Source organism: Nicrophorus vespilloides, unplaced genomic scaffold (assembly GCF_001412225.1).
Source record: "Nicrophorus vespilloides isolate i.1.1-1 unplaced genomic scaffold, Nicve_v1.0, whole genome shotgun sequence".
Taxonomy (NCBI): Eukaryota; Metazoa; Arthropoda; class Insecta; order Coleoptera; family Silphidae; genus Nicrophorus; species Nicrophorus vespilloides.
Window position 1 is genome coordinate 78,137 of NW_017097749.1, and position 22,436 is coordinate 100,572.

The following is a 22,436-nucleotide window of genomic DNA, read 5'->3' on the forward strand; positions in this document are numbered from 1 at the left end:
CAACATCAAGAACAACAACAACAATAAAAGGAATAAAGTAAAACGCTTGTACGCAAATCTGGAAATAATTCGTGCTGGATTTATTTTAATGAGTAAATACGTACGAATACATATGCATAAACCGAGTTCAGAATTCAGTTGTATCCAGATACTTCTTTACCTGCGGGCAAGGCAGGTTACTCGCTGCGCCTATCGTTCAACTCTTTTTTCGCTTAAATAAAGAAACGGAACGATCTTTCTCGCAGCGTTCAAACGGATATATAATTATAAGCGTAAATATACACGGCCGACCGAATATTAATATTAATAACGAAGTGATAGGACGAAACGCACGCTGAGATCATCGTTATTTTCGATCATCTTTCCAATTTGTTTACAAACAAATCTAAATTATTAGCTTTAGTTTAGATTCTAATATCCGTTAATTACGTGCATCCACGTGTAATAAATAATAAGTTAAGAATAATAGACTAGAGAAAAAAAACAATAAAACAATGCGATAAATAATTGATATGTGATCTGCTTGAAAATACGTGTCCGGTCTTCTCCGTACGACCACGTTCCATTTAAAAGGCATTAACATACTCGTGCTTCGCTAATTGCACGCTCAATTTAAAATTAATATATTATCGTATTTTTTTTCCATCTTATTTTTTTTTTCATTCGAGAACGACCTTTATAAATTTATTATAAAGTAAAGATTACTTCGCACTGGATTTAGTTTCGTGTACAGTTATTCGCATAAATAATGATTGGCAGGTAATATCAGATAATTTATTACATTTTCGAATTGGAATTCCTCTGTTAATATTGGACGTATTTTAGTGCTTATTATATTTGTTCTCTATTGCTTTTCAAACAATTAAATTAGTTGTTAAACTGACAAGAAAATAATTGTGCAATTCAAGTAGAAAAAAATGCATATTTCCAAACAAGAAATTGAATTTTGTAACATTTTCTTAATCAATTAGAATTGCCTTTTCTATTTATATTGATTAATATTTAGATATATTTTATTTCTTATTTTAATTCAATTTAAAAATTATTAAAGTAAAAATAACATTTCTTGCAGGAAAATACGGTTAAAAATATAATCATTTTTTTTTATATATTTTATATATCAACAAATGAAATCTTTGAAAAATATACTCAAAAAAAAGTAGATTGTAAATGATTGTAATAACAATTAATTACATTGTAATAAATTGATACTTTCCTATCCTTTTTTTGTTAAATTTTGCTAGAAAATCAAGTCTTTATACAAGATATATCTAAATCAAGTGTAATTACTTATCTATATTCAGATTAATTAAAATCAAAATATTTTGCCCTTTTTTTACATGATTTGTTCAAATATTATATTTTGTTTCGTTTCGTTGCTTGTTGTATGATAACAAATTTGCTGATGAATGAAGTATCGAATATAGATCAAGTTTATAAAGAAAATGGTATTATTGTGTCATATAAAGTGATGAATGTATGAAACTTACCGTTGACTTGAGTTTGCCAGACGGCATCTCCGACGCCCCAGAGTCCAGAGGCGATGAAGAAGACGGACGGATTGGACGGATGAGGCTTCCAGACCAGGAACCAAGCCACCAAAGCGCAATGAACTAGTGCTCCTAGAGCCATGATCGGCTGCCTGCCAATATACTTCATGACAGATCCGAAGAGCAAACTGCACAGCGCGTTGACAACACCGAAGCAGATCATCACATATCCCACAGATGGGATCCCCAATGCACAAGAAACATAGGCCTGAGTGAAGTCAGCGCCGATGAAAGCTTGTTCCATGCCGATCCATACTGTGATAGGAATGAGTAACTGCTGGTACGGTTTCTTCAGTTGATAAGCCGTAGCAGAAAGCAATTGGATTCCTGAAAGCTCAGCTCCACTATTTCTCCTCTGCTTCTCACCATATCTGCAAAAAAACAAAATTCATATTAAATCTTAATTGTTATTTAATACACAATATGTACTTAAAACATAATAGTTATTTAATCATAATAGGAGAGAATTGAATATTGAATAAATTGTGGTTCGATTAAACGTAACTTACGTAACCGCAGGAAGAGCACGGGCATATTAAAAAAAAAGCCACACAATACGGTAGATTTAAACTGCTTATTAAGTAATTAAAAGTAAGGTGCACAGAGATGTTATTTGCGAATTGACCCAAGGTCTTATGTAAGAGTCTTCGGATTTGAAAAGAAACACACACACAAACGTTTACAAAATAATCGTCTTTTTTTCTTGTTCTTTCATTTAATTCCCGATACTTTCACGCAATTAGTTTAACGTGAAGAATTAATTATATTACATGCCGACAGTTCGGCTCCGAAATATTAATGTATGCAGTGACGCAAGTGGATTTTATTTATTTATTTTTTCCTCGTATGTGTGCATTTCTTTTTCAAGTTCATCATCTTCGAGAGGCAGACGACATTGAGATCGGTTGGCGCCTACAGAGGAGATCCGAAGCGAAATATCTACTACATATATCAAAAATTGATTGCGGACGAAACGCGAGACACTACAACAGTTTTAATTAGGTAACGAGGTTACGTTTGCGATACTTTTTTTTAAAATTTATATACGCGTCAAATACGTTGTTTATTTTGCTTCTTCTGAAATTCGTTCGATAAAGTTCACGGTCTTTTCCGCGTTTCGTTTTTCACTACAATATTTCGTTCCTCCATCACGAAAGTGAAAGAACCTGCAGGATGTGTGTGTGTCTGTTTTCTCGCTTTTGCAAGAGCAAAACTCCGAAATTACGTAACAGATTCCTTTCCGTTTCTCCGTGCCCTCGTTATTATTCCTTTTTTTTAATAGTTGTTATTATTATACTTAATCCATGAAATGCACACGACTTTTACGGATTATCCAGTAAAGTGACACAAAAGTCACGATTTCCATGGATGTTGCTGCTATTGATCAAACGGTTATTTACATTTGGCATTTCAGCAAGGTTAAAGGTAATGCGACGCGAATGAATAAATTAAGACGAGCAATTACATCGCGTTAATAAGTAAATAAACGCACTTCCAAACAGAAAGTTTAACTTAATCAATCATTTACTATTTTTTTTGTTGTTGTTGATAATTATACATATTCATTACGGTAACATTTAAATTTCTAATAATCAATCGGTTACGAAACAGTCGAAAACACGCAAATTCGCAATAGATTATTTCAAAAAAAAATCTCTTCATTAATGTTAATAAATTATAGATTTAACTAAGCCGCAAGTAGAAAAAAAATACAACAAAAATTGTTATGTGAATCAATAATATTAAAAGTTATATAAATAAAATTGATTATAATTAAGTAATTTGCCGGATTTACGTGTTACAGTTAAAACTTGGAAGCTATGACGAATTGTCGTTTGCATGAGAATCACTGTGAACAACAGCAAAGTAAAATCGGTTTCTATTTGCATAGACAATTTTATCGATTAGTGGACGCACTTTGCTATTATATATACAAAAGTGTGTCTGGTTTGTTTTCATGAGTTTCTTTTAAATAGAAATTTAAGGAGTTTATCTGAACTAATTTAAAACAAATTATATTCAAATATAGACTCATCAAAATGTATAAAATTTTAGGAAATTTGTACGAACTTCTGGGATTATCATCATATCATATTGAGTTTTAGCAATATTCAAAAGTTAAGTAATTGTCTTTTTTTTTCACAAAATCCTGATTCTTTTTAATCTCGCAAAATATTAAACAATCCTCATTTCTAAAATTTTAGAAGATTTCTAAAAGTTAAGCAATATTTACCATCAAATGTTCTCTTTTTATATCACGAATGAATGAAAAATGAATTCCAATAGGAATACACAAAATACATAAAATATTTCTAACAAATTAAGATTATTTCAGAATTAATTATTGTTAGTATTTTACGTTTTAATTAATTGATTAAACAATTTCTGTTGCAAATATTTCATACTGTCAAATTCATCTTATTTTTTAATTATTTCTGAACAAGGAGACGCGAATTTCGTTGAGACAAGTTTATTAAAGTAGGAAATGAAATTATACGATTTTTTCATCCATCAAAGAATTAATTATCATAATTACTAACTGCAGTTTTATTGGCTTCATTAGTTTTAATGGTGAATGATGTAAGAGTCAATGAAAAAAAAAACAATAGACAAGCGCTATTATTTATTGCGTTTGTTGTAGTTGTAGACCAAAAGTTTTAAATACTAAGCAAATTCATCAAAGTTTCCACAAAATCCTTTGATTATATTATACACACATAATAAACTTGTGGTTTTTATACATTGTAAAAAAAAATAAATAAATTATTATGATTATGCGATTTTATTTCATCCGGGAACGATGATTGTCAAAGAATGAATTTAAGATAATTACGAAGTGCAATTGTATTGAATTCGTTAGTTTTGCTGACAAAGGCGAGTGATGTAAGAAAATTAATGCGAAGAAAAAAAGAACCGTGTAATTTATTGCGATTGTAATTTAATCGTTGTAGTTGTAGACTGGATTGTCGGATAGTAATTGCGTACGGAATAATAATTGTTGTATAGGAAAAGTACCTTGAGAGTGGATCGACGAAGACGGCGATGATGATGACGGCTACAAGAATGCAGGCCAAGTAGATGGTTGAGATTTCGTAGATTTCCTTGTCGTCCGGACGAGCCAGATTCTCGTTGCTGTGCATATTCATAACGCAGAAATTGGCACCGCAGCTGTCGTATGTGGGTAACGTATCGTTCGGACCAGATCCATCTCCTCCATGTGGATTGCTTAAAACTGATGGAAATGATTAGGATTTGTTGCTGAAGTTTGTGTTGATGATTTACCTAAAGATGAGATAAGGTTTCCCCAGAGTTCGGCCGTTTGCCAGGCCAGGAAGAAGAAGCCGAAGAAGCGTACGATGATTCCGTCGACGAGTTGATCCGTGAGTTTAGCGTAGACCGCCGCGACTTGCGTGAGGTACGTGGCTTTGGATGCCCACATGGGAGCGGCGCCTATACCCAGCAGGACGCCAGCAGGTACGAGGGTGTAGAATTTGGGGTAGAATTGCGCCCCGATGTACGGGGCGTAGCATAGCATCGATACGCAGAGTGTCCATTTTACCGTTAGCCTCTTAATAACTAGTGTGGGTACGAAGATGCAGCTGACGACGAGGGCGGCGTAGATGGCGCTGAGCGAGACGGTGCCGAGGCCGTCCTTGGCGTTGATACTGCTCTGCAGGTTCGCGGTGCCTTGGAAGGCCGTGAACTGGATCATGAAAGCGCAGGACACGGCCGACACGTTCTTCAGGATCCTCCACTTCTCCTTCCGCGACAGCTTGAATTTACCCTGCTGGGAGGCCTCCTCGTCACTGATCTCGCGCGGCGGTTTCTTTGGGTCTCCGTCATCGCTCTTGTTGTAGCCCTTATTGTCGTAGCTACGATTCACGGAAACCGTGTACACAGTTCCATTATCGTTGTGTGCAGGATCCGCAGATCCTGTGTTGTTCTCGCAGGCCACAGTCATCTCGCTATCGTTGTACCCCTCTTCTATCTGCAAAAAACAAAGAATAACATTACATTTCACATTACAATTTCAATCTTTCAGCAAAAAATAAATAAATTTGATTAATTTAATTCAAATTAGCAAAAAAAACATATTTCTTAGAACGTGTAATATTCCATGAAAACCATATTAACTATGGTATGGATTATTTGTTACATAAGCATTCATGTATCAAAACTCGTTCTACAAATATTGGTTAAAAAAATACAAGCACTTTATTCCATTAACGTTATGTAATTTCATTATTACACATTGTGTATGTATCAAAACTTGTTCTATTAACCTACGTTTCTAGAAAAAAAAAATGGATCACTTTATTCCATTATATACTTTCAGTTTCAGTTCATTATTGAATACACATGAAAATCACTTAAGACTCTAATTAAGCATAGCGTGAATAAAGCAAAAATTTTCCTACAAAACTTAGCTAGGTTCAATACAATTATATAACTTTCTTTTAATTATTTATTTATTTATTTCAATGTATAATTTAACAACATAAATTTAGTTTTGTTTTCGTATAATCAATACATATTTCCATGATTGATTTCATTAATTAACAACCATTAATTAAAGCTTTCACCATAATTTGTTTAAAACATACCTAATTTATTTCATGATTCACAACATAATTAAATTAATCTTTCCATGAAACAAACTGTTTTTTCAGAATATATTATTAAAATAAAATCATCCTAAAAATCATAAAAATTGTATATTGTCAATCAAGGAAATTCTCTTCATACAAAATTATTGATATCATTTGAAAAATCAATAATAAAAACTTCGCTTAAACATACACATCAATCATTAACTAACAAAACTTTCGTAAAAAAAAAAGTAATCGTTGAGCAACGATTACGTAAGAAAACCTTTTGTGTCTCTCGGAAATTCCTCGTCTAATCCCAATTAATTAAGTTTATTACTGCGCCTCCAACAAAACATTATTAACATATATTCATTATTACTTTTTTTTTAATCACGAACAATTACGGACACTTTTCAATTCGTGGAATTTAAATGATCATCAACAACTTCGGATTCTGTTTGATTAACGGTGATCGATCGTCGTTTTTTTTTTTCATCAAAACTTGTTTGCTCAAAAATTCGACGAATTCCAATTTGCATAAGCCATGAGCCTCTCTACCACTACCAAGAAACCCAATAAGAATTGAAGAACTAGTCTAAACTAGTTTTGTACCATACATAAATTTAGATTATTTTAAACTTCAATCCATCATCGTTTTTTTTGTATAACAAATATGATTTATTATACACCAATTAACCCATAATTCATAATAAATTTAAAAAAAACACAAAAATTATATAATTTATAATATTAATTATACGATTCAACTTAATTATTTTGTTTTTTTTTTGTAATTTTATAATGATAATGTTGATAGGCAAATATTTTTATTTTGCTCCTAATTATAACAGTAATAAATAATTATTTAAATTGCGAGTCCAATGTGCATTTATATTTTCTGCTGTTGATACATATAAATAAATGTTACATAAACACGTGTAAATAAAATTTTAAAGAGAAACTAAATCGTGCATTAAAACACGAAACCTCTGCTAATGATTCTATTCTATTGTTGACGAACAAACAGGATCTGTATGACACACACACACAATGTAAACATAATACATTAAAAATGGTAGCAGTCAATATTTCCGATTTTTGTTTTCTTACATCCAAAACCGTGAAACAAAACATCTCATAACAGATTCGTTCGTAAGTGGATGCTAATTGTAGTTACGTGAATAGCCCATATACATGCAATTATTTAATACTAAAGTTGCTATTTATAAAAATACAATACAAATTCACTATAGTCCGGTTTGAAAATTTCAAAATAAACTCAATTTTATTGCTGCATTACTAAAAATAAATTCGAAGAAATTATTGGATATTTTTCTTTTCTCTATAGTCAAATTACTCTCGATTAGTCCGCTTTCAAAAAGTTCGAGATATTAGCGAAACCATCATCGAGTGATGTAAACTTTTCTCTATGATTTATGAAATTTGGATTTGGTTAATTATACGTTTCTTAATTGCGATGTTGTGCGAGGCGAAGGCTGACAGCTTCAATATCCGTCTTTGTCAGAGGAATCATTTAATTGATGTTGTTCGAAGCCAAAAAAAAAGTGCGTCGTCTCGGTAGGCGAAGTAAACAAAATGATATATCATTTTCGGAGAGAAACAAAACATAAACAATTGAATATTTAGTAGAAAATGATACAAAGTTAGAAAAATACCATTGATAGAATGAGAGGGATGTAAAATTCCAGTGATATAATCATTAGAAAAGAGAAAAAAAAATATGGAAGAAGTAAAAAAAATAGTATTGGGATAAAACTAAGTGTATAGAAGGAAATAATAGGCCAAGAAATTTAACAGTATTTATACATGAAAATGAATACAGCAATACCTCGCATAGTACGGTTTCGTATTTTCACTATAGTACGTTAATTACAAAATTAGTACACAAAATTATTTTGTATACATAAATTATCTGTATTTTTTCTGTCTCTTTTTGTCCTGTTATTTTCTAACTTGTTTCAAAGTTCTCAATAATTGGCAGAACAGAGATATGAAAATAATTTCAATTAAAATTTTCACAAATTTGTGTTTTTTTCTGTCTTTTTGTCCTGTTATTTTTTTTTTGTTATTTTAAAGTCTTCGAAGAGTCCGGCTATTGAAAGCACAGAGATATAAAAATAAATACAATATTTGAAAATTTCATATCAAATTTTACAAATTTGTGTTTTTTTCTATCTTTTTGTCCTGTTATTTTTTTTCTTTTTTTTTTGAAGTCCTCGAAGAGTCCGGCTACAAACAGTCTGGTACGTTGGCAGAACAAAAATATCAAAATGAATACAACAATATTTCGCAAAGTGCGACTTCGATCAGTGTGGATTCACTACAGTGCGGTTTGAAAATTTCAAAACAAATTTAATTACAAAATTAGTACACAAATTTATTTTGTATACATAAATGATCTGTTTCTTCCTGTCTCTTTTTATCCTGTTATTATTTATGTTGTTTTAAAATCATCGATAAATGCGGCTTCAAACAGTCCTGTACATTGGCAGAACAAAAATATTAAAATGAATACAACAATATTTCGTAAAGTGCGACTTCGATCAGTGCGGATTCACTACAGTGCGGTTTGAAAATTTCAAATCAAATTTAACAAATTTAATTTAAAATTTATTTTGTACACATAAATGATCGTTGGATTATCCTTCTACACAATTAAGTCTCTTTTTGTTAAGTTTTGATTATTCCAGTTTCAAACAGTCCGGTATATTAGCGGAACCACCACTATGCGAGGTTGTCCTGTATATTGAAGAAATAGAGATGAACATAAAATACGATTAGAGCAGAGATAAAAATGAATGTACAGAAGTAAAAGATGTAAATACTGGGAGGAGAAAAAAGTTTATGGTAAACTCCAACTTCCTATTGGCCTTGTGGTGATGTGATGCACGGAAATACATAATGGCATGTTTCCGACATTTCAATTACCGATAATAATAAACTAATATGGGAAACATGTGTACTATCAATGATACTTTTTTGTTGTTGTTGTTGTTGCTGCTGTTGTTTCGTGCTTTTGTGTCGCTGCATCAGAACATTTCTCAGCCTGTGCAATCAGTGAAGATGGCCGAGTGAGAAAAACGAACGATGTAAACAAAACAAAAGAGAAGAGAGAGAAAGAAAACAAACGATTTCCATCATTACCACGGCCTTCGTGCATTGTAATCATAGGTGAATTGAAAAGCATAAAACACCTTAATTGGGTTCATCAACGTAACTTTCATTAATTGCAAAAATGTGTGTTTGTATATAATAAATAAGTGTGCGTGGAAGAGAGCGAGAGAGAGAGAGCGATTTTCGCATAAACGTTTCCATAAATAACTGACACCCGGGCAAATTAATCTCCGAAAACCCGTCCTATAACTTCCAGCAACGCAAAACTGGATTCCGATTCTTTTTTGGGACGGTGGTGATGTCCTGCCTTTTTTGGAGGTCAGGGATTCGGTCAGTTTGCCTTAACGACGACGAGCTTTTTATATTCCTCCTCGCTCAAAGCACAACAGAATTCACGAAGAATTTATATTTTGCAAGAACAACTCTGCAACTATTGCATATTTTTTTAACACCAATTATTATGTAATATTTCAAAATTATTCTTGTAATCAATATTGATTAATCACAAGAAACTTCACAAAGATAAATACTGAAATATTTTAACAGTTTTATTTAATAAATCAAAACAGCAAAATTCACAAATTTAAAGAATCTATTTTCTGTTAATATTTTTTTTTATAAATTGATCACAAGGAAACTTTGATTTTTCATTAAAAGAAAGATTGACAAATTTAAAGTAAAAATATTTATATTAATAGTATTTTTTATGAACTGAATCTTTGATTTGAATCAAATTTTACAAAGAAAAAATGAAATATATTAATAAAATTTGTTATGAAATGAAAATGAAGAAACTTTGATTTCTCAGTAATGATAAAATTCATAAATTTAAAGAAAAAAATATTTTATAGTTGGAAACTGAAGTTTGGTATAAAAAGTAAATAAAATTAAGTAAGAAACTCTAAAATTTGTTACATTTATATTAACAAAATTTGTTATGAAGAAACTTTGAATTTTCATTTGCTAAAAATAGAGAAATTTAAAGTAAACATATTTATATTAAAGTATTTTTTATAAACTGGAACTTTCATTAATCAGTCAGGTTAAAAAAATATAAGAAGAAAAAATGAATAAAAATTCTTATGAAATAAAAATGAAGAAAATTTGAATTTTCATTTAGAAACAAAAAAAAATGAGAAAATTAAAGTAAACATTTTTATATAAACAGAAACATTCTTTATAATAAATAAACTTTAAATCAAGGCAGCAAAATTCACAAATTTAAAGAAAACTTAGTTTATTCACTCAGAGTCAAATTCAAAACATATTTAATATAAACTAACCATAAATAAACTTTGATTACTCAATCACAACAAAATGCACAAAACTAAATTACTTTTTAATCAGAAACAAATTATATATTTTAGATGCGCATTGTTCATTAATAAATGAAAATTTATAAACTTGCGATTGTCCAAACCAAGAACTCTGTTAACACTAGACGCATTCGCACAAGACTGAAGAACCTTGCGGTGGTCAATGGCCAGAAACGAATACTCCTACTACTCACATAAACAACAAAAAAATCAATGATTTATAACCAATTAATTAATATTTGATATAACTTTTACAAACAAAAATAAATAAAAATAACTTCCTGTTTTCACTTTATTAAATCAATAAAACTGCACTAAAGTACAAACTCCAAATAATGGAAGGTTATTTCATTATTTTTAATATACAGTAGAACCTCGCTTAACGAGTTTAATCTGTTCCAAAATTTCCGGATTTTTACTCGTATAGTGAAACATATTCAAAAATACACACAATATGTGTATACAAGTTTTAAAAATGATGTAGAAGACGCGCAATCCAGGACTTCTCTTCTCATCATCACTCGTTAAGCGAAATGCTCGTTATGCGAGGTGTTCGTTAAGTCATATAATCATAATATAGTCGTGTTTGCAATTTTTATGTCAATTTTTGACAGATTGATTAAGGAAATGTCTTACGTTAATGACCAACGCAATCATTGAGTAAATAAGAATCAAAGCTGTGTGAATTTTATGAATGAATGAAATGTTTGTTGTGTAAATCCGTTCTAGCAGAACGATTCGTATTTTAGAGGACGAGATGGACACGTCGTCGTATTAATTAATAAATTAGCTAATTTCACTACAATTTTTTTGTAAAATAGAATGTTTCTTTTTTTTGTACACCTTTTTTCTATTACTATAAACTGATCATTTATTTATTTGTGTGTCGTCATTCAGCGCATAAATAAGCAAAAGGCTAAGGACGATTCGATCGTACTGTTCCCATTTTAGTTATTTATAATTTATATTTAGATACAGAAAATATCATGGTTTATTTACAGAAACTTAACATCGTTATTCGCATCTACTGTAAAATGAAAATAATTAAATAAAATTAATTACAAACTTTAACAATAACAACAAAAAAAAACAAACCTGTAAAACTCAATAATTTGTTACAATTTAATTATAAATAATTGCTATAATACTGGACTTGCTTTTTTTTCTTTAATTTAGTTAAGTTTCAATACAAAAAAGTCGTAAAATTTTTCTTCATTCTCTTTTTTCTAATATTTCCATTAGATAAAAATAAATATGTGTATATTTGAAAATAATTAAATAAAATTAATTAAAAGCTTTAAAATCAATCAAAATTTTACAAACTCAATATGTTTATTTTCACATGTATATCCATCTTACGACTGTATCGTATTTCAACTGAATAAAGTCGTTAAACGAAACTCTTTAAATTTGGAAATGCACTAAATATGAAACAAACTGAAGTAAATAAATTTAATTAAGAAACTCTACAATGAGTTACAATTACCGTAATTTTTTAAAATATATACTTTTTTTATTGTTATTTTTGCTAATTTATTTACTAATTATCCTTTTTGGTAATAAATTTTTTAAAATAAACATAAACAACATGTTTAAATGAGAGCTACAGTTACATCATATGTAATAAGCAACAATTAGTATTTTTACATAATATTATACAATTCGTGTTGAAACAACAAACATAATTAATAATAAGTGTTTGTTTTTCAATAAGAACAATTAATATTTGTTATTGTTCTTAAAAGTAATTATCAGTACAATAATTTTATTACATTCATGTTTTGGGTTTATTCTTGAAAAGTTTTTAAATATATGAAAGATTACACGTTCATTATATAAAAATCATATCATTACGAGTCAAGTATGAATAGAATAAAGTCGTAAAATGAAACTCTTAATGCTTAAAAGAAACTTATCTAATATATTTTTATCAAGTTTCTTATAATTTCCAACTATAAAGAAGAACATGAATATTTTTATGTTTATTTTTACTTGTGTTCAATCAAATAGATTGATTTGAATCGTGTATTTATTTTGGTTAATTTCAATCTATTTTCTTTTAATTTTACTATTGTAAAAGAAAAATGAACATAAACACTTGATTTTAAACGAAAAAAGATATAGTTTTGTTAAATTGCAAAAGTTTTATCTCTGATAAAAAGTCATATAAAAATACAGACTAATTTCTCATAAAATTATTTAACTTTTTTTAATAAATTAATTTGTTAAGCTTTTATCTATGATGAGAAAATGTGTGCGAATGATTGAGTAAATTTATCGTAAAATTATATAACTTAAGTTAAAAGTTTGAAATAAAACTGTACAATTCTCACGAGCTATCAAACGTTGATAACATATCTATTATTTCGTTCGTTAAAATATTAATTACGGCGTTATTGCAATTATTTAAATTGATAAAATTAATCACCAATTATTTTCCATACACGTACGTTTAATGTTCATTATTTTACAAAAAAAAATAATTTTTATTTTTCTAAATCAAAAAAATATGTTTGTTTTACAATTTTTTATATAAACCATTAACAAATATATTCTTCTATAGTTTACATAAGAAATAAGGATTTATATACGAAATTATGTAATTGAATTTTCATTGTAACAAAAAAAACTAATCAGTAAATTAAATGACGTTATAAGCGAGATTTCGTGTATATATAATTATGACTTATTTAATGTTTTGATAGTGAAAACGTTTAAAACTTTCGATTTCAGCTGAACGAAATGGAAATGCAACGACTGCAAAATGTTCACATTTTATATATATAAACTTTTTTTTTTTTGATAAAGCATATTTTATTGTCGCACGTTCATTATTTAACGTCACGAATTAGAAATTAAATAATGACCGTTCAAATAAAAATCGTCAAGAGAAACACAGTTTTTCACGTATTACAAACTCGTAATATTGATGAATTTGCTTATTAAGTTGTCTTTTTTTGCTTGAAAATAAACGGACGTACCCAATAAAAGCTCCGAATTGACATGCGTCTCTGCTTCGGAGGTGGAAAACATGATGTCGAATTGTTATTTGTGGTTCCCATTATCGTTTTTTGTTTTGTCTCAAAATTTGTAAATTTTCGTTTTGGGGAAAAATGATCTTCCTCGGAGTCTGCGATCACACCTATCACATCTCAGTTGAGTATTACCGCACAGTAACTGAACCGAAGTAATTATCAGGTGGAAATGATGCAAGGAGCAGCGGAGAGCAAAAAAAATAATAATGAATTGTGGAAAAACGTGCACGTTTCCAGTTGTATAATCGCTGTTTACGGTGGAAATCGGAGGCTGCTCTTGCGTTTATTTTTTGTTTTTAAACAATATGCATTTATTGGATGGTGGTGTGGATAATATACGATGCCGTCTGAGAGGCGCATGTGCCGTTCGCTTTTCCACATTTACTACCTCCGTTTACGACCTTTTTTCCTTCGTTTCCTGCGGCTCTCCGCTGCGCCTTTATCGCATCGCAAAATTGTCGAATTTTATTATCCATATTAATTAGTATTTGTTCTCACGTAAATCGATTATGGAAAAAGCGTTGTTGCGACGATCGGCTACATAAAAAGGAAATACCGAACCGAACTTTATGCTTCGCTGCAAAAGTTTATTGTTTCATACGTTATATTTTTTTTTTATTTTTTTTTTCATTTACATATATTTACGTTTATATATTTTTGAAAGAAAAAACAAAATATATGAGAAATTTCACGCTTTAATATATTTCTTAATTGTTATAACTAAATTATTAGCGTGAAATAATAAATTTCTTTACCAAAAGTGCAATAATAAAATTAATAGGGAATTTTTTAAAATAAAAATTTGTAAATTTTAATTTCCATTTTAAACAAAGAAAAAAAGTAGTGAATGCCGCAAAAGCAAGAAATTTCAAAACATGATTATATATTAAAGTGAATTAAATAATAATTTGTTAATGCAGACATTAATGAACAATTTCAAATAAAAAATTATAAATTGAAATTTATATTTCTAGTATAAAAAGTAGTGAATTTATTGTCGCACGTTCTAAGAAACTTTTAGTATAAAAAGTTGTTAATGACGCAAAACCAAGAAATTTCAAAACATGTTTAGTATAAACATTCCATATTAAAATGGATCAAATAATAATTTGTTAATGCAGACATTAATGAATAATTTGAAATAAAAAATTGTAAATTGAAATTTATATTTCTAGTATAAAAAGTTACGAATGACGCAAATCCAAGAGATTTCTAAACATTGTGAATATCAATATTCTGTATTGATATGGATTAAAAAAAAATTACTGATGCGAAAAGTATTTTAAGTTGAATATAAATATTCTTTACTGAAGTGAATGAAACAATTTTTAGTTAAAACAGACATTAATAAACAATTTCAACTAAAATCTTTAAAATAAAAATTTGTAAATAAAAAATTAAAAATTTTCATTTCTAGTATAGAATGTAGTAAAACCAAATTTTAATAATGAACAAAATATAAAGTGAATTTTAAAAGAAACTAGAAAACATTTTATATATTCATTCGTTACTAAAATGAATGAAATAATTAGAAATTAAAATTAATGATAAATTCTAAATAAAATCATTAAAATCAAAATATCTATTTTCAAAAATTCATCTTTTTGTAAATTTAACAGTAATATATTATACATTATAAATTGAATCATAATACGAATCATAAAAAACTAATGATAATGAATCATCGATTCGAGAAAAAAAAAATCTGATCATTCACCCCAGCAGAACCTTGGAAAGTCTCCAAATACAAAAATAGAAAAAGATTGATTCGAACTCAAGTAATTAGACATATCTTATGTAGTACTACAAAGAAGGAAGGTTGATGATTATTGACCTCATCGCAGACACAATTTCTTTCCTATATAATTTTATTGACCCGATCAATAGCCAATGTTGTTCATGAACCCTCCAACAAATCACGCAATGTTTCCGCATTTTCTAACGTGTTGTTTACACATACAATAAATATCATCTTCGAAGGATTTTTTTTAATTACACTCAATCATCACAAAACAATAATTATAAGAAATCTTCAAACATTTACAATTAATTAAAAGATATATTTTAATAGCATTAATTTTCTAAGTAAATTCAACTTTTACATGAATAGTACTAGATCTAACATAGTGCTGGTAATATGTGAATATATGCTGTTTGAAACCGTACTAAAATTTAGTTTTCTTTGAAATTTTCAAATTGGACTATAGTGAATCCGGACTAATAGAAGCCGCACTATGCGAGGTATTGCTGTATAATTAAAGTTGTGAGTTTTAATACTACACAATTTAGTTCTAAATTCATCAGTAATTATAATTAAACACGTATTGTTTATAAATAAAAGTAATAAACACACAAATCACAAATAACTTGGAGCGTTTAAACTACTTGTTTTATTGCATAAAAGTGGAATGCAATTCGTACTTTACCGACATCTGTTGTGTAATTTGCGCAGTTTTTCATTGCTTTACTTTTATATTTCAGATCTCTACTATTCTGTATGTATCTTTAACAAATTACAAATTTAAAAAAATGTTTAATTTCTATTAAAGTACGTAATTACAGTGGATTTTTACTCGTATAGTGAAATATATTCAAAAATACACATAATAATGATGTAGCAGGCGCGCAATCCGGGACTTCTCTTCGTCACTCGTTGTACGAAACGTCGCTCGTTAAGCGAAATGCTCGTTACGCGAGGTGCTCGTTAAGCGAGGTTCCACTGTACTTAAAAAGAGATCAACTAGATTTAATGCAACTACGTATAAACAAACAAAGCAATTTTCTTATGCAAACTAATTCGTTCTTTTCATATTAAAGACGAAGTAAATTTCCAATAATTATTACGGTTATCCGACTCTATGCGAATATTCAATTACTTGCATTTACGTAAATGCCTCATTTCCGAGATAAACCAAGCCCAATGCATAATTGACTTAACAACTTCTTAATTAATTAATGTGATGTTATTGTTTATTTTTAAGAAAATTTTCTATTTGCCTCACGTTTTGTGTTCTTGATATTTATGGATTTTCCGAAATGTATCGAAAAGTATTTCCCGAGTATTAAATGAAATAAATCATTAATAAAGAGTGAATTAATAAACATTTTCTCGGAGATTTATCGCCGATTTTAATGAAAAATTAAAAAAAAAATAAAAGTAAAATATGTTTTTTGTTTTAAATATTGTAATTAGTCAATTTTTGTCGACAGTGTTTTTCTTCAATTTATGCAAATAAACAAGTTTCAAAATAACACACGGAATATTGTTATTAAATAGAATACTATTAATTATATATTTTTTTCCGCTTCAAAAGATAATTATTATTTTTAAATCTTACGAATTTCTCAAAAAAAAAAAACAAAAAATAAGAAAACAACAAAACAAACTAATTTTCTATAAATAAATATGTCAAATTTACTGATTTTTTTTTGTAAATGTTGTGTTCCTCAAGGATTGGTACTTTGATTTACTTTTATATAAACATAAAATGTCTTATGAATTACTCGAAATTATATATTAATGAAATTACTTATTAACTTTTATTTAATGACATAAGTAGAAAATCGTTAATAATTATCAAATCAATTATCCCGGACTGTTTGAAACCGTACTAATAGAGGACTTTAAAACTGCTAAATGAAAAAAAAACTGTTAATTATGTATCAATAAATAATTTTGATTTATTAGAATTTATTTTTCGCAATTAAAGTTTTCTTTGCTTTGAAATTTTCAAACCGGACTAAAGTGAATCCGGACTGATCGAAACCGATCATAAAATAATTCATTAAGATAGTTGATTTAAGCTTTGTATTAAAAGGTGTTGTATAATATATATAAATCAATATTTAAAATTTATTGAATTTCAACATTTTACACAAATTTTACTGAATTTATTTTAAGTTTGCAATAAAGTTAAAATAATTCAACTAAAATTAATACTTAAAAGATCTGTGTAAATTATTATTAATATTACAATATTTGTTGATTCTAGTAGAGAATTTGTCAATATATTTTTAGACAATTTTTTTCAATAAAAAATCTATTGATGATATATTTATTTTTTTAGTAATTTTTTCTTAAAACACGAAAAAATGTATAACAATAACACAATTTTAATTATAAAAATGTTCTTAGCAATGAAATAATGTAAATGAAAAAAGAGAAAAAAACAGGCGAAACGTAGGTAAATATGCATACGGATTACCATATTCATAATCCGGATAAAAAAATAAATAAATGGAAAAATAATGTAAAAAAAATATATTTATACAACGGTGGAAAATTTTCGAGCGCCGAAAAACAGCGTGAAGCCATGACTCACAGCAACAGGAAAATAACAAAATATAAACATGGTTCAGCTGTAATTGGTGGAGTTATCGAAAGAACAAACAATCGCCTCGTTGCATAACCAATATATTAAGCTGTTCTGAGAATTGCGCCGAGAGATCGTTGGAAAGAAAAAAGTATATGAAAATTAATATGTAATTTTTCTTTATTTTTTTCCACTTCTTATAGACCCGGAATCGCGTGCAAATATTGTATGTGTGTTTATGTAGATCCTTCGCGAAACCTTTAATTTTCTTGATTGAAAACAATGCATGCGTGCAATTAAGTAAATGCCATCCGTGCGGTATTATTTCGTTAAACGCGTGCAGCATTAAGATGCTAAATGCATGGAGATTTCCTTTAATGGTGTCGAAAGGTATCCCCGTTTTCACTTTACCATGGATTATTACCCAAACTATTGCTGCTGCTTATGTTACGGCACACAGAAATGTATATACATATTCCTCGATTAACGAAATTACTTTGTTAAGTGAAACTTTTTTTTCAGAAGTGAAAATACTATGGTCTAAATGGGAATACGTTCAGAAAATGGAAAGCTTTTTTCGACCAAAGAAAAGTTTTCTTAAATAAACAATCAGTTTACATATAAAGTGAAATCACATTACAAAACAGTGCAAGATTTTTATTTCCCAGTGGTTCTGTAGTGAAACCACATATTTTTTCAAATACTAAACAAAAATTGGAGGTATTACACATGTATAACCTAATTTATCGAAAAAATCGACAAAATTTAGTTGTATTAACACTGATCACTTAACAAAAACACGTCTTCCTAAATCAGGATAATTTTCACTCAAAAAATTAAACGTTTTCAATGTCATTTAAGCACATTTTTAAATCATTGGTTATTAATTTCATTAACTTCTTTAATTTCATCTTTATTTCTAATAAAGTTTACTAAATCTTTCACTGAACATCCTTCAAATATCCTTTTCATCGTCTTTTTCGAAACTTATTGCTTGAGCCACCTTCCTAATTTCTTGAATGTTATTTTCTTCTTCTAGAAATTGCCGACTTCTTTATATCAAAGCTCCGTTATTCGAATTTTCCGAATATTAAATAAATCATTAACAAAATGTGAATTAATATACATTTTCACAGAGATTGTAATGAACCACCAGAATAAATTTATTTCTAATTTTTGTGATGTTATTTTCTTCTTCTTGTATAACTTTTCTTAAAATTGCCGACTTAATTATATCAAACCTTCGGTATTCAAGGTATTGCGGTATATCGTGAATGTTATGTTGGTATGGATTTTATTTTCTTCTTCTAGTAAACTTTACTTAAATTGACGACTTCGTTATATTGAAACTTCAGTATTCGAGGTATCATTTTATAAGCAATTCGGATAATATTTAAAGGCTATTATTTCATATCCTTGCGTCCAGTTTTTAGGAAATATTTACAAATACAAGATTTAATGAACTCATCAAAAACACACATTTTCGTCCTTGATGATCCTCCTAAAACCTTCACCTTTTCTTGCACAAAAATCGTATCAATCAACAAATTTCCTATAATCATTACATTATCACTAATTATCCTTACAATCCTTGTACATCATTACGATCTCACCAATTAACGTTATCAATTAAAAAAATACAGTTTTTTTTATTCGTTTTGTGGATTCCGTTGATTCGTTCATCCATCCAACGTTGCTATAATCTGGATATTGTGCAATCAGAGAAACGCATTAACAATGCATAATGAAATTTTAATTAAACAGTAACGCTGCACGATTGCATTCGGTATAATTGCATACGGATTTCACTTCGTACCGAACACACTTGTAACCGCAAATTACACGTCAATTTGCTTGAGACAAGAATACGAGTTTCGGAAAGAGAAAAAACAACAAAAAATAAATACTATCAAAACAAACAAGGCAAACAATCTCTTTGGGATTATGGATGAGAATACATATTTTCCGTTCGAGAAATCCGGATTCGAATTAATTGTCATCATCGTTACACTGTGTTAAACCCAAATTACTTTCACATAAAAATCAAAACAATCATAACAAATAATTAACTGAGTGATTAAGTTTGTATTTAATTAATGTCAAAATCCAATTTTGTAAATTAATTAATTCATAATTTGTGAATTAAATTAGAAAAATTAACTAAAGTTATGATTTCAAATAAAATTGTTTATTACAATAAAAAAATTAAATATATTAATAAAAATCCAAATTATTTCATTAATCTACTTAATTTATTGTAAAATTTTCAGTGACCTTTATTTACTTTTCATTTGTCTTATTTTGTCTTCAAAATGCGATGGTTCATTATGAAGCTGAGAATGTCATCAATTAATATTAAAATAAATAATATTGTTACTTTATGAAAGTTAAGCAAGATGAATTAAAGCTAGTATTTGAATAGGTGATTCTGATACCTTTTTGCACAAAACACTAAAAATATGTTGGTTCCTACAAAATGATAATGCAAGAGACACAAATTATTGAAGAACTGTAATTGTGAATGAGAACAAAACATGCTATTAAGTGATGAATATTAATTGTGTGTATGTTTTTTCGTGAATTCATGAATCGAGGAGGGAAAATTACAGTCAATATCTTCCGGTGCAACAGGCTTAGAACCGTCAATTAACGCCGAACACAATGAAATCGTTTTTTTTTTCCTGTTATAATTTCGCATCCGTAGCAAAAGGAGAATACGGAAAATAATGCTACTAATAATTAATAATACAAAAAAAATAATAATAAAGTTACGACCTTTAACGCTCCGCTAAACACACCAAATGGCAGATTATATCTTCAATTAAGTTCGCGTATGATTGTCGAGTAAATAACACGCTAATTTGCCTACCGGACAATTTTCTTTAATTGACATTATAAATCGAAAAACATTAAAAAAAAACAATAATAATATTAACGGAAAAAACAGAAATTGAGATAAAAATTCCGTTTAATTAGTTTAACAATTGGTTTGATTGATCGTTAATTATGTCCTGTCACATAGAATGATTGATAAATTGACTTAACGTAATTGTTGATTAAATAACAGAACCTGACGGTAAATAACATTGATATCATTTCATTTAATTGACATTATTAATTGGAAAACATTTAATAAAACCGTGAATTATTTTGAATCCATTGATTAAATTAACTTTTTTTATTGAACGAATAATTTTGAGAAAATCAATGTTTTGATTTGATAGACGCGATTTTCTAATAGATAATATTATAAATTTTGTTAAAAATTGATTTGATTGATCGTTAATTATTTCTTGTCGATAATTGATAAATTTAATTTAACAATAGATTAGATGGATCGTTAAATGTCTGTAGTCGAATAACGTGTGATTGATACCAGTCGTTATTTATTAATTTATGACTTACTTTCACAATAATGGAATGCAATTAATAAAATTTATTGTCTAATTAAACGTCTAGTGATTTATGGCGATGCGTGCGAGACGAGACAATTGTCGTCAGCGATTTTGTTTCGTGAATAAGTATATATACATATAGTCATTTGTTTTCGTCGCGGAACGTGGAAAGTATAACGCGGACCCACATTTCCTATAAGAAATTTGTATTCGTACGACGATTTTCGCTGCTTTTAATAGGTCTTTTTTGTTTGTTTCGAGTTCGCAAATGCCATATCGCACCTACGACTCGTGTATAATGAATATATGCGTTTTGATAGGAACGAACTCATCGTGAGCACGTGGTCATTGGGCTTGTCCCCAGTCTACATACCGTATTAATACTTACACTTGTCGATAATCTAGAGCAGACCGATTCTTTCTCGAACGAATAATCAGTTAATGATTCAGAGAGGAGGTGAACATTTCTTATTTATAAGTTTTCAGAAATACATCTAATTTGTTTTATTCATGTACAAAATATCTTAAAAGCGCATTGATTTTTGTTAGAAAATTGCATATCTCTGCTTGACATTTAAATATCTGTCCAAAGTATAGTAATTGCAGTGTTACCAGACTTCCATGACAACCAACAGTAGTTGGTAAAACTGACATATATCAACAGAATCCATAACAATCTATAGAATTTGGTATAACTGAAAAAGTTTGTCAAGACGTCAAGCAAAAAATGATATTAAAAACTCCATCACCAAATATCAATAGAAGTTGGTACATCTAATATCAGTTGTGTCTCATATCAGGAATAATGTGGATGTAGCATTAGAAAAAAATGTATAATATGACACTAAGTTAATCAGTAGAAGACATTTGTATATGAATTCAGTAATAGTGTGGGTGTCTCATATCACTAATAGTGTGGATGCAATATTATAAAATTGAGTAATCGATCTTCATGAAATCCAATAGAAGTTGGTACTAGTAAAATATTTGTATATCTGTTTTCAAGCTAACTATCGATTCAGCTTTAAAAAAATGTCATCATAAAATACTATAAATATAAAATTTAATATAAGTTAGTACAACTGACATAATTTCATGTATCA

General features: G+C 28.6%; 1 protein-coding gene across 3 annotated transcripts in view; it reads right to left on the reverse strand.

The window, feature by feature from the left end:
- Nucleotides 1-22,436, reverse strand: part of LOC108560869 (UNC93-like protein) — a 36,932-nt gene that overhangs the window by 5,227 nt on the left and 9,269 nt on the right. For 2 of the 3 annotated variants that reach the window (XM_017918576.1, XM_017918577.1), the window contains exons 1-4: nucleotides 13,572-13,923; nucleotides 4,833-5,538; nucleotides 4,566-4,782; nucleotides 1,491-1,921 (exon numbers count right to left, since the gene is read on the reverse strand). In XM_017918576.1, coding sequence (XP_017774065.1) covers nucleotides 1,491-1,921; nucleotides 4,566-4,782; nucleotides 4,833-5,538; nucleotides 13,572-13,652 — 1,435 coding nt within the window. In that variant the 5' untranslated portion in view covers nucleotides 13,653-13,923. Of the gene's footprint in view, nucleotides 1-1,490; nucleotides 1,922-4,565; nucleotides 4,783-4,832; nucleotides 5,539-13,571; nucleotides 13,924-22,436 lie in introns of those variants that run through there. The other variant, XM_017918579.1, reaches the window with a different exon arrangement.